The sequence below is a fragment of the Cyanistes caeruleus genome, chromosome 7 (genome assembly GCF_971803275.1).
Source record: "Cyanistes caeruleus chromosome 7, bCyaCae1.hap1.1, whole genome shotgun sequence".
NCBI lineage: Eukaryota > Metazoa > Chordata > Aves > Passeriformes > Paridae > Cyanistes > Cyanistes caeruleus.
The window spans coordinates 19,677,843-19,691,503 of record NC_141707.1 but is presented as its reverse complement, the minus strand read 5'-3'; the positions used below and the strand labels follow the sequence as shown (position 1 = coordinate 19,691,503).

Genomic DNA, 13,661 nt, shown 5'->3' with positions numbered 1-13,661 from the left:
TCAGTTAATCATTAAGAGGTGACTGAATTTTAGGGGACACACATTCTATTCTATTTGCAATATATGGTTACATACAGCTATGTGTTTATGTGATTCACTTAATCTCAACCATTGGTTTTTTTATGACTTTTCCTAATGTCAGGGAACTTAGGAGTCTTTGGCTAAGGAAAGTCACCCTGATAAAGAAAGGTGAACCAAATGACAAATCATTCTTCTCCCTATCATAATAATATCTATTATTCACATGTCTACTTAACCACATCTCTAAAATGCTTCCCAAATAATTCTGGGAAATACATAGGGAAAAGATGCTTCACAGAGCCAATTTCCTACTGCAGCTTAGCTTTATCTGGAAGGCTTTTGCTGTTCTTGATCATCGGCCAAGTGAGCAAAGTAACCCTCAGCTGTAAATCTTCCTTGGCTGTTTAAGCCAATTTACTCTTACACAGAGTGTTAAAATCTCAGCTGGAGATACAGTCCCACAAACCGGACAAGGCTTCCTTTACATGGAAAAAAATTAGACAACTGGTCTACAAAAGAGCTTTTCATAAACAATTTTGGTACTCTTGTGTTTTTGTTTCCTCAGAAGGCAACAGCCACTGGTGATTAGCAGATTGAAAACCAGCAGTTGAAGAAAACAAACACACAGAGGAACAAATCCAGTCAGTTTCTATTCTACTAGCCTAGCAGACTTCCCACCACCTGGAAAATAAATCTTTTTTCTACGCTTCCTCAGAAAGCATAGTGTAGCAAATAAGAGAAAAAAAAAAAAAAAAAAATTTATTCTGAAAAATGTGGCATTTTTAACCAGGATGGCATATCATGTCTTATGGAGGTGTTTAACAGGTCTAAGTCAGTCTGGCCCATGGCTCTGGCCTTAGAGTGAGACCCCTACACAGACTAGTGTGGGGGACACAGCTAACCTGGGCTCTTGAGCCCTTACACAGGGAACAAGGACCTTTGCAATGCATCAATTCATGCTGCAGTGGGTGAACATAAAATGCCACCCATGTGTGATCCAGTGGATCAGGAGACCTGCTTCTGTGGGGTGAAAGGAACCATTCCTTCTGTCCACACAGCCAATGAAAAACACCTGCAACCCAGTAATATGATTTTGGTGACGTTAGTATAGCAGGAGAATCTGGGAGCTACGGCTTTCCTGCCATTACTCTTCATCTTAACGGCAGTGCTATACTAAATCTACATTCCTAGTGCCTCTTTTTATGTTCCTTTAACAAGTAAGCTAGATTAAACACTATATAGTTTAGAGTGGCATTTGAAAATAGATAAAAATACCACTAAATTTTTTAATGACTACTCAGATCTGATTTTTCCCAGTTACTGTTCAGATAATGGAAACAGTTTCGAATCCTGGCAACCTCTAGTATTCAATCCGTATCTTAACATAGATATTGGTATAATTATTTTTAATACACAGACATTTATAGATTTATAAACTATGCAATTTATGTGGAGTGACATTTTCTTCAACATCCAAGTGTATCAAATCCAATTATAATTATCAAACAGTGTTAAAAACCTATCAATAAAATAATCTCTTTCCCTTTAGAAATCCAGCTGAATAAATGTGTAGTAGATACATGACACTAATGAGTGATCAAACCCATTTTCTCATGCTGGAGAGACTAGACCCCCAACAGTGCATGTAACAGGGTGACATCTTCTAATAGGGCCAAGATTTTGTAAAATTTTCTAATTGTAACCAGCACTGTGTGCAGTGTGACTTTCATTTCAATGTGACCAGGCAGAAAATTCAAAAAAATAGGACAGGACTGGCTGAACACTCTTAATGTCATGTCTCACTTAAGAAATGGACCACCTGGCGCTTCTGGTTGCTTTTCAAATGTAGTACTAAATCAAATAGATTTGTTAATCTGATTTGGGACTTTACATGTGTGAATTGTTGCAGCAAGAGTTATACAAGAAAATGGCTCTCACAAATCTGGTGTAAGAATAAATTTGAAAGAAAGAAAGAAAAATAATACACCCAAACAAGAATAAAACAGTACATCCTGTCTGCAGGTTGTCAGTGTCATTCATCTGTGATGCTGTTGTGTCCATTACCAGTGATCTAAGTCCTGCAACAGAGCTCACCCATCCCAGAGGCAGATGGTCATGTTTTCAAGAACTGGAAGAACATGGCTCTGGCCTGTTTTTTGAAGAAAAAAATCCTAAATTTGAGTTTCATTTTATTTAATAAAAAGATGATGGTATAATGGCATATCCAGATGCTGTTGGCATCAGTCACATCCAGACAGGGACACCCAGATCTGCGGTCACTGCCAGCCTGCAATTTGTATCCTAAAGTCTTCATCAGCTGCAGCCTGAGCCTCACCAGTGGCCACATGATGTACAAACAGTGTTGCCAATCGCTCACATTTGCTGGATTTGTCTCAGTTTCAGGGCTTGTTCTGCATTGGTCCTCTTTGCATCCAGCTCTGCTGATAGTTCAGGCAGACTGGCCATCTGAGTCATCACTGACAGTCTTCTATACCAGCATTAATTTAACTAAACACATTCAGTTCTAACCATCTGACTAAGAAGGTTTCAGATCCTAGCAACATTACTCTTGTAACTTTTGCCAGCCTCCAGGGAATTGAGAGGAAGTGAAGGATTTGGAACATCATGCATACACATGGCTGCTAGCTGGACTAGGCTGGAATTTAGCTGGATTAAGTTGAAATTTAGCTAGCCTGTGCTCTCTGCACACTTATGTAAACTGAATACAACTTATGTGGCTCAAAATATTTCCCAACCGGGCATTCCTTTTCCATGTCCCAGCGTACAAAAAATTCAAAGTGCATCTTATTTGCAAAATGTTCTGAAATCATTGCTGCATAACTTTTTATTTCTGCTTGCTCTGTCTCTACAAAGACCAAAGAAAACAGCTGGTGCTTTTCTCACATCCTTCTCCTGGTGCCAGGAAAAGGATCCATCTGATCTGCCGCATCTCCTCACAAATCTCAGGAGGTACTCCACCTCACCAACTCATACCTACAACCAAAAAGACCATGTGTTTTTAATGTATATATATTCAAGTTATTTCAGTCAGCATAATTTTTTTTTCCTCACCACAGTTGTACCCTGGGGAGAAACTATGTCAAGTATGAACTTCTACAGCTGTAATGAAGATATGGAAAAGCTTTTCTTGTTCTTTTTATGGAACAAGGCAATGATTTTAGATAGAATAGGTTCAAATTCTGAAGTTTCTGCTATGTTGTATCTACTGAATCAGTTTGCAGCCTCCCTTAAAAATATAGAATGACACTCTGATGATCAGGTTATGTGTCTAAACTGGAGGTGTTGGAAAAAAGAAACAACCCCACTAGAGAAAACTTCTTATTTATGAGATACATGGGGGAAATGATTCAGAAAATAAATTCACTTCCATGTAAGCTTTTTAAAAGAGATTTCCCATCTAGAGGTAAAAAATTTATAAAAGAACGTTCAGCTCTGCAGCATTTAGCTGTATAAATGGAAGAGTCAGTATAAACAATGGGTTGCTTCTACGAGGACTAAGTAATCAGGCAGGACCAGTCACAACTCTTTTGCTGAAGTAAAATGAACAGCATGAAAAGCCAAGACCTAAGCCCCATCCTGGCTCAGCTGAGACAGCATTCACGCAAGATCAACACGGTTCATGTCCCTGCTCCTGCATGTTGGTCTCCCTAAGGCACACCCCAGGGACACAGAGGTTGAGATGGCTTGGATCTGATGAATTCTCTACCAAACTTTCTTCTCAGGTGTTCTAAGAGTTCTACACACATGACTGATGACAGGGTTTTGTAGGTGGGTCTTGCCCCCTTTCCTTTCCTTAGATCTTGTAAAGGGTTTGGTTTTATCCTGGTGTGGAATAGCAATACATTCTTAATCTCAAAAATCTTTTGGGACAAGGCAGCCATTTCCTGCCCAGCTCTACAATAATTCACAGCACATCCCTCTTACAGTGTGTTGCAGATAAATAATTCACTGCAGCTGCCTCTTCCCTCCATGCAGGGTAGGCAGTTTTGATCATTTCCACAAGAAGAATGAGAAAGTGCTTTCTTTCTATCCTGGCCTTCAGAAAAGGATTCAGACCCTCTCACAAGGAGCTTTGACGAATTAATAAACCTCCTCAGTATTTGCCATGCTTGTCCAGAAACTGAATTCAATTGCAGCTCCTTAATTTTCCAGATAACATCTGTAGAGTTTTAGAAGACTTGCTTAACCAGTGCCTACAGTCAGACTGTGAATCATTATTCTTATTTTCATTAACAGATGGATCTGGATTTTGCTACAGTATGAGCTACACAAATATCAGGATTAACCTTTACAGACATTGCTACTGCAAGCTGGAGTCATGATTGTTGCTTTGACATTTGTGCCATTTTGACAACGCAGTCCAGATCCATGTTTTAAAAAAGACTTGTTGGTATCTGGTCAACTAGGGATTAAAAAAGATAGACAAGTATGAAAGCAGCCTGTTAACACAGGTTAACCAAGGAAACCAAAGGCAGAGCCTGACAGGAAGAGTAGAGGAAGGCAGAATGGACTGTGCAGTAGCACAGGGAGGGAAACAAGGACAATGCTGTTGTCTCTCTTCTGGAAGCTCCTGCTTGCAGGTACCTCTGATCTGAGATTTTGTTTAAAAGCCAATTCTGATCCCATAAAGCATAAACTGTATGAAACCTGTTGCTGTAAATCCACCACTTGCATGAAAAATAAGCTCCATGGGCAGTTGAGACACTGTCATGGTCCTGGGCCCCAGCTGGGACACCCTCCACTCCAGTGGCCCAGTGGATTTATTCAAAGCTCAGTCCAGGTCATTTGCATACCCATGGCCCCTCCTTATTTGGAGTCTGACCTATGAGCTGATGTCCCTGTCCCTGTGGAGGTGCCTGATGAGCTGAGAGCACTGGGATGGGCTGTAGAGGCTGTGCCCTGCCTACCTGCAGAGCTCTTCTGGGAAAGTTCAGATAAAGCTGGGAAGATCAAGGTCTGACTTCAAGATCTCAGCTATTTCAGAGCACAGAGCAAGCTTCCTCAGCAGCTGCTGGGAATGACAGGGATATGCAAGAGCCTAGGGGCTGGTAACGCCTTCAGTGAATAAAATAGTGAAGTTTGGATTTCTGCACAGCTGCTTTGATGTCCGCTCAGTGCAGCTGCAGGGATGACAGATGTGCTAAAGTAGGTCTGGCACCCCTGAAAAATCTTACCCTGCTGAATAAAAGAATGCAGAAAAGGAGAGGAGAAAAGGAGAAGAAAATTATTAATCAAATGGCTTTCATATAGTTTGTGATTGTTTGCTTTCAGAAATGCTATTTTTGTATCCCTTAAAACTCTAATAAACCCTTCCTATCTTCATGTAGGTTACTGGAAAATGCATCAGCATTATTTTGTTTGTCAATTAAGTGTGCAGTATCTTCCTTAAGTGTGAAGTGATTAATGTTAATACTCTGACTATTGCATTTTTATAGACATATGTTCATACCTTATCTTGTTTACACAACAATTAGACCCCTTTGAGCCTACCTGATTATGAAAATAAGAGAATACTGTAAGCAGTGTGCAATTCATTTTATTAGTATGAAAATCTATTGTAAGGACACCTGAACTTTCATAAACCCAACTTTATTTCTTACTCCATCAGGGACACTACCACAAAACATACATGTCAGTTTCCCAAGGAAGTGCAGTCGAGCTACAGAGGTGAGCTTGAGCTCAGCTTTGAGTTCAGGTTCCATATAAAATGGTATTTCCTTAGTAAACTTACAGGACTGTGTGTGTAACTGAAAAAAACTTGGCCCATGCTTGAGTAGTTTTGGCACCAGTCCTTATACTGAACAATAGATTGAATGAAATGGTTGATAGGCAAACATTTGCCTTAAAAGTATACCAAATGTCCTATTGGATCCATTTGTTCATGCTAGTCCAGATTAATCTGTTTTTGTTGGTCTGTGTACTTTGCCAGACTGTTTAGTGTACAGAGAACCATTGGCATGAAGTCATGCTAAAAACACCCTCCTGCTGCTGCCTGGCACTGGATGTGTTGGCAGAGAAGGACTTACTCAAGTCTTCCTTCATTGTAGAGACTTCCAGCAGCCATAATAGCTCTTTAAAGACACTGACAGGCAGCATAATGCTGAGCAGCCCCCAGGATGCCCTAAGTTACACCAGAGAGGCAGCCTGGCTGTGGGCCAGGCAAGGAGAAGGCATTTCAGTGCTGTTTTTTTCCCCCCATGTCTCTCTACTGCTTGGCCTTTTCTCAAAACTCCAGCTGTACCACACAAGCAGTCTTCAGACACTTCACCCATACACAAAATTTCTGCACAGTTCTCTTTGACAGAACCATTGCTAATTGAATCTATGACTCTCAGCACTCCTCCTGTGTCTTGGAAAAGCCTGGCTTGTTAGAGACCTGCTCCGTGGAAATACAGAGCAGTGTTTTGGGCAGACATCCCCAGTTGTGCACTAAGAAAGTGCTCTGATGAGGTCTTTTGAGCAGCATGCGGCCTGAGCTTCTTGTCTTGGGATGAAGAAAGGTTATACTTCAACACAGATCAATTCTGCAGTGTCCTCAAGAGTTCTCTGAAGAGGAATATTTGCTGTTAGTGTTGGGGTGATACAATATTCTTGTGTCATCCTTAAACTGGACTTAACCCATAATGTGCTTCAGGAACTTGAGAACTGCACATGACACTTAACAGCGTTCTCAGTTTTGAAGAAACTAACTTAATTGCCTTCATTTTCTGGTGATTTGTTTAATCTTACCTACTGTCATCATATGTTTAGCTAGACTGTAACTTGAATGGCCAACAATAGTGTTACAAAGCAAACAGCTCGAAAAAATGCACAAGACCAAAAGCCTTTTGTTGTGATCTCACAATTCCTTTTGTAAAATATTCCTAACAATTGTATCTGCAAAGGACTCATACTGCAGATAAAGATATGCACTATTGCTAGCCATACATTTTGTAAAATATTATCAGAGAACAAGAGATGTTAAAAGTTGTCTAAATAATATTAAGGGAACTAATAAAAACAGCTGTTTTTTCCTAGGCAGAGTATGAATCCTATTCAAGTTCCATTCCATTTAAAATATAATGTATGTATATGTGTCCTAGTCCTGTTTCACCCGTGGACAGTTTAACCCTAGCAATTAATAAATACCTTGCAGGGTAAAGGCAGCCCAGTGCAGAGATGGGCTATGAGAAAACTGAACTCCATCTTTTTGGCGTGCCCGTGTAAGCACCCCTCAAAAAGGTCTGGTCTTCTGAAATGCAAAGCCCAAGGGACAGTGAAATTCTGCTTTTAGTTTCCCTTGAAAACCCATCTGAAAGCACATCCTTCTCTGCACCGCAATCAGAGGGACCAGCACCTAGAGATCTGCTATGAAGCCTTTAAAATCCAGGGAAGCTAGGGAGCTTTCCGTGGCATGGAGCAAGAATTACCAGAAAGAAGTTTGTTAATGGCAAGGCCATCTGAAGAAACAATTCACATGTAGATGGTGCAGGAAGCCAGGCTCGAGGGAATGATGCATTTCCTTGGAAAGCTGGAGGAGAGAGGCCTATTGAATAAAGTTGAAGGTGGGGATGCAGTTAGTTTCATTGCTCCCATCTATTGTCCTTGGAGATCTCCCTGGAGGATTTCCTACAAGGTACTCTGCTAAAACAGTCCTTTCAGTGGGAGCATGGAGGAGGACTGGGAATGTGGAAACAAAACTACTGCCCCAATCTCCTGTCCCAGAGACAGAAGCCTGAGCGTCTGTGTTCCGCCACTTGTTGGAGGCATGGCCTTAGCACCACTCAGTTTTCCTCCTGTTTTGGCTAATTGTTTGGATTTGGCAGCAGATTTCTGCTGATATTTATTTGTTCATACTTGCTAGACAACTTCCTAATTTTTGTTCCTTGATTTAGTTTACAACATCCACCTCCATTTCTGCAGATAACTTCTTTGCATCAAACTGAGCTCTACAAAGAAACATTTTTTAATTGGCTACTAATATATGGATTTGGCTTAGCTTATCCCTAATTCAAACTCAGCCTTTTGCCCCATGGCTTGTTTTTTTAGCATTCTAAGTACAGCTGGTGATGAAAGGACTCAAATAGCACAAACCAGCTTAATTTAGAATCTTGCAGTCTTTTAAAACAAAGCTACTCAGCTTCTCAAGACTTCTCAGAGTTTATGTAATTTCAATGCTATTCAACTTACAGCTGTAATTAGAAATAAGCTTTCATCAGCATTTAAGAATAATCAGCTCTCTTCCACATCACTGTCCTCAGACCATTGTTCCAATGTATCTACTGGCTCTTCTGGTGCTACTGCTCTAATAGCATGCTTCCATTACCATGTGAAGAATAAATTCAATATATTCAGGTGAAGAATGATGCAATATTGTCACCAGAGGGGTTTCACATTACTTTACAAACATTAATACGTGTTTATATGCCATGTCTTCTGTACATAAAATATTTTAAGATTTTACAAGACCGAAACGTTGTGCTGTCCTTCACAGTAGAGTAAGTCATACTTGATAAAATGAGGTATTCTAATTCTTATTGAAGTATGGCTAAAGAAATGAGGATCACAAGGGACTGCAAGATAATGGAACAAGTAATTCACATATCCTTTATCTTCTCTGCAATCAACATACTGGGTATGTAATTTTATAGCATTTTCCAACACTTGTCTTAGTATTATAGAATTAAGACCAAGAAATTAATGTCTGCTTAGAGGCAAGGTGTACATTCCAAAAAGCAGGGTTTGTCTTCTGGGATTAAGACTCCCTGTTTGGGACGAAGAAAAGGCGGCTGTACCCTGTAGATCTAACCCATAGTCCCCGGGACGCTCCGGGAAGCCTTTGGGATTTCCGTCCGCTTGTGTCTAAGGGCGCAGGGGCTGAGCGGGCAGTGCCCAGCCGGGAGTTCCCGGGGGTTTGCCCTCCGGCTGGGACAACAGAGGGGAGCGGCTGTCGCTCCAAGGCCGCGGTGCTGGGCAATTCCCCTCGCAGCACCGCTGCTCCGCACCCACGGCCGGCAGGCCCCGGCGGCGTGCCGCGGGCGGGGGAGCCGCGGGCCCCGCCCCGGCCCCGGATGCAGTCGCTGCCCCGCCGGCCGCGCGGCGCCCAGTTCCTGTGTGTGCCCTCGGCCTCCCGACATGTCGCTGGTGGCCGAGGCCTTCGTGACTCAGCTGGCCGGTGAGGGGCGGGGGCGGGCGGGACGCCGGGGCCGTGCCGGGCAGCGCGCTCCGAGCCGCGGGGTGAGGGCGGCGGCGGCGGCGGCGGCAAATTCCAGGCCTCAGTCCCCGGGGTGACCCCTCGGGATGGGGCCGCGGGGAGGGAGGGAGGAGGCTGTGGTGGGCTGAGGGCGGGCCGAGGTGCCGGATTGAGCCCGGTCCCGCAGGACGGGGACGGGTCACTCCGTACGGCTCCTCAGCCAGCCACTGCCGTGTGCCGCCAGCAGGTCCCCTCCTCCGTGGGCTCCCTAACCCTGTGCTGGGCCGTGTCGTTACTTTCATTTAATATCTTCTTCTTTGAAACGACTTAATTTTCTTCAGTGGTCCAAAAACCCGCGTGGTGTTTATAATTGTGGCGGCTGGCGAGCTCGGTGCCCTGGCCACGCAGGTGTGCTGTGGCCCGAGTCCCCGCGGGCAGGCCCGGGACCTTTGCTACCTGCCAGTGCTCCCGGAGCCGCTGCAGCTGCGCCGTCTGCGCTGGCCCTGACCTTGAGATAAAACACAAGGGTGCGGCATGTGGAGTTATTTAGCAAAAAAATGGTACTACTATGCTCTTAAGGAAAAACAAAACAAACCAAAACGTGGATCTTAGATAATGCCTGGCTAGGAAGTTCAAAGCACAGTTTGAAATGCTTGAAATAAACACATTGGTCAATTTCTTCTTAGTCCCTGTTCTTGATGCAAACTCCCGGACAATAAATACTGCAGGGGAACAGCATGTTGACGATTAATACTGACCTGTTGAGGAGGATGCCGGAGTTTTGCCTCAGGAGCTGGGTCTTCAGCCACTTGGTAGAGGCCTCAACATAAGAATCTGAGTTGGATTCTGTATTATGAATGTACCTGATTTGTAGGTCATGGGAAGGTGATGGGTCTTCAGTCGGGGTCTGTAGAGGTACCCACAGACAAGCTTCAAAGTTGTGCTGGCCTCTTGAGTTGGCAGTTGCTAATACATAGATGTTAGCACAAGCCATGCTTATGTTCTGAGGGCCAGAGCCCTGGATCCTTGGGATGTGGAGAATATGGTGCCATTTACTTTATGCCTTTATGATCTCTTTAGTATATTTTATTTATATTGTGAAATACAAGGATAGTGACATACCTGAGTAGATCTTGATTGTCTCAGTGCTCTGTAACCTTTATGAGTATTCTAGAGTGACAGCTTGCTAATACTTATTTTTTCTGGGATTACAAGTACAAACTCAAGACTATACTGTATGTAGGCATCTCATTGCTCTCTTATTCAAAAAGCTGTTGTTTCACAGCTTCAAAAGCAGTTATGTGCCTTAAAAATAAAAGATACCTTTACCAGTGGGTCATGACCTTTGTAGCTTGTCTGTATTAAGCACCAGGTCCAGACTGAAAGTAATGTCAGAATTGTTCAATTTGTTCATATGAAGGATTTTTCAAATTAAAAGAAGGTTAACCAGGATCTTGACCCATGCCTGCCACACATCTAGATTTGCTGAGATGCTAACACATACATAACACAGACATAGGGAGTATTTCTTTCTGGTACTAAGAAATAAATATCCCCCCAAATCTAGGAATATTTGTGAGGAAGAAAAATGGTGTATCTGCAAGGAAAGAATACTTCTTAACAATGACACTTTTTCTAATAGCATCTTATCCCTGCTATCCCTGATAATATGATATCTTATCATATCTGTGGTTGTGAATGGTTGAGAATTTTTTCCATGCTCCTAAAAATGAAATTTCATTGGCTTTTCATTTGGAGTCCTGTTCATGAAGATGTTCCTTTCTCACAGCAGTTGCAATGAGCTTCTGTTGCTCTTACCATACAACAGCTATAATGCATGGGTCCTTACATACAAGTATTTAAGACAATCAGCTCAGCATAATTTGTTTTTTAGAAATGTTTTAAAAGCTGAAGACAGGGTTTTAGTAGAGGAGAGGATGATAACTTTCTTTTACACACCAACTTTTTGTGTATGTATTTGAATGTTTTTTTTAAAGTACCACCTATCTTCATCTTACCTGTGCCTTATACATTCACTTTCACTGTCTCAGCACAAACTGAAACACAGAAAATACCACCTGAATGTAAGAATAACTTTTTAAAGTGTGAGGATGATTTGACACTGAAACAGGTTGCTCAGTGCAGTTGTGGAGTCTCCATCCCTGTAGGAGAGTGGAGATGGGCAACCTGCTGCAGCTTACCGTGGGCATCCCAGAAGTGCCTTCCAACCCCAGTGGTTCTGTGCCCATCAGTTCTCAGCCTGCTTGCAGTGCTGCAGTAATTCAGCATCCTCTCTGTGCAACAATGTGGGGCACAGCCTGCTGCTCTGATGCATTAGTGATTAAATACAAAGTGATGATTGAGTTACCTGTGTGCAGTGTAATGCTTGCATTAGTGCCATTCAGCCATTTGTTCATTCAGAAATATAGAGAGGTTGATATTATGTCTCAAGGAATAATAAACAAATATTTTCACAGCTTCGTGAATTGCGAGCATTCATGAAAAAGAAGCATCACAGTTTAAATCATCCATTTCTAAACTGTAGAAAATATTAATTGAATAATATGGTAGAGAATTTATTTAGAGTAGTTCGGCATCAATCACATATTAACAGGATAGGAAATGAATGTTTATACTGTAAGAAGAATTAGAGTGCCAGCTTTCAAGTGGTCTACAACATTAATCTTTCTAGCACTAGTAGTTTTGAGAAGCTGACTACTCAAATAATCTCTAAATGACTTGAAAATACATTTAATTGATCACTAAATTACTCAATATGCTTTATTTCCCCCCCCCCCCCAATACTTTAGATTTAGGTCAGTGATCAAAAGAGAGAAAATAATAAATGTTTGTCTTTTGAACTCTGGAAAACGACTTTTGTTTATTGCTGTCATGTCCAAGGATCTTAGGCTGGTTTAATACTAAGGGCAGTGAATGCAGTGTGAAAGGCAGGTGCCCTTCTGCCATGAGGTATTTGATGTTCATAGCGAGTCTCCCTCCAGTGTGGCGTGCCAGAGTATAAATCTTTGATGTGCATGTTTTATGTATTGAGACAGTCTTCAATCTGGCTGAGAAAAAATTCATAGGCCACCCAATTCTGATCACCTAAATTGTTCCCACACATAAAGACGCGATATTTAAACTGAGTATGCATTTTGTGCATCGGAATGCACATAGGTAAATGTTAGCGCTTCCTCCATGTGTAAGATGAACAAAATAGTTATTCTTGCTTGCAGTAGGTTGTTGGCAGCAGAGATTGTTTAAGCCTGCTACAGAAGTTCTTGTAGTGAAAAATTTCAGTTTATTTGAAAATACCAAATTTGTCAGGCTTTATGATTTTATCTTACAGTGCTTTTTACATGTGTGCTTTTCATTTGGTAATCAAGCTGAAAGGAATGCCTTTTAACTTCTGTTCAGTTTCAATATGCAAGTTTCTTATGTTGCTCCTACCAATTTATGCTCAGACATGTTTCATGACTTGATTTGGACAAACCTTTGAGTGGATTGCTTATCCAGTTTATCTTTTTAGGTTGGGGAAAACACTACTGTCACAATTATTGTAGTAGAGTACATATTTCATTTTGAAATATTGTTATTTCTTGTTTTTAAGCAGCAGCATAATTACAGTTTATAATAGAGCATGCTTCTGTAATTGTTTCTGTCTCCATTAAGACAGAAAGACTGTAAAGCAGTCTTTCTCTAATCAGCATTTTATTGTTGCATGTTTTCTGCTAAAGTGATGTCTTCTTTTCTCATTACAGAAATGAGATTGCTCTAGAAATAACATTAACAAAATTAGTAAACCAAATGTAGCACCTATTTTGATATTGTCCAGTCTGAATTTCAAGTAAACTTTCATTGGCTGATGACGAGTGGTTTGGAAGAGAGTGCTGTTTTGGAGCCTCAGATCAAGAGGTCATAGAAAAAAATAGCAAATCAAGAGAACGACTTTGGAAAGGAATCAGATTTTTCTTCTCTTTCGCACTCCTTTTTTCTCCCTGGTCCTTGAATGCTCTGTTCTCTGACTGTCCTCAGGCATTAATCTGGTCTGTTCCTGTAGGTTTGGACCAGGTGAGTCACTTTTTTTCAAAACAAGAATAAATGCAAGAGCTTGGTTGCTGTTCTTTGCTCTAGTTGAACAGGCATCACATGTTGTACACTGCTGGGCATTTTCAGCTCTCTCTGTTGAAAGTCAGTGAGAAACTGCAGCTGCATGCAAGCCGTGGTGAGGACAGAGAGAAAGTACACACCATACTCTCAAATTTTTATTACCTTTAAATTCTAGTCTTTAGTTATTAAGAAGATGACATAGATATCACATGAACATAGATGTTTTAATACAAACTGGAAGAAGTTATACGTAGTAATGAAACACATGAAAAGCTCAGGAGGTATTGGAAACATCAAAGGAAAAAATTCCAATGATGCTGCAAAGAATGCAGGAGAA

The 13,661-nt window shown here is 41.5% G+C and overlaps 1 protein-coding gene across 2 annotated transcripts in view; it reads left to right on the top strand.

Moving 5' to 3' along the window:
- Nucleotides 1-4,576: 4,576 nt before the first annotated feature.
- MTX2 (metaxin 2) overlaps nt 4,577-13,661 on the top strand; it is a 36,175-nt gene continuing 27,090 nt past the window's right edge. The window contains exon 1 of one of the 2 annotated variants that reach the window (XM_086898073.1): nt 4,577-9,196. In XM_086898073.1, coding sequence (XP_086754199.1) covers nt 9,157-9,196 — 40 coding nt within the window. In that variant the 5' untranslated portion in view covers nt 4,577-9,156. The remainder of the gene's footprint in view (nt 9,197-13,661) is intronic. The other variant, XM_086898074.1, reaches the window with a different exon arrangement.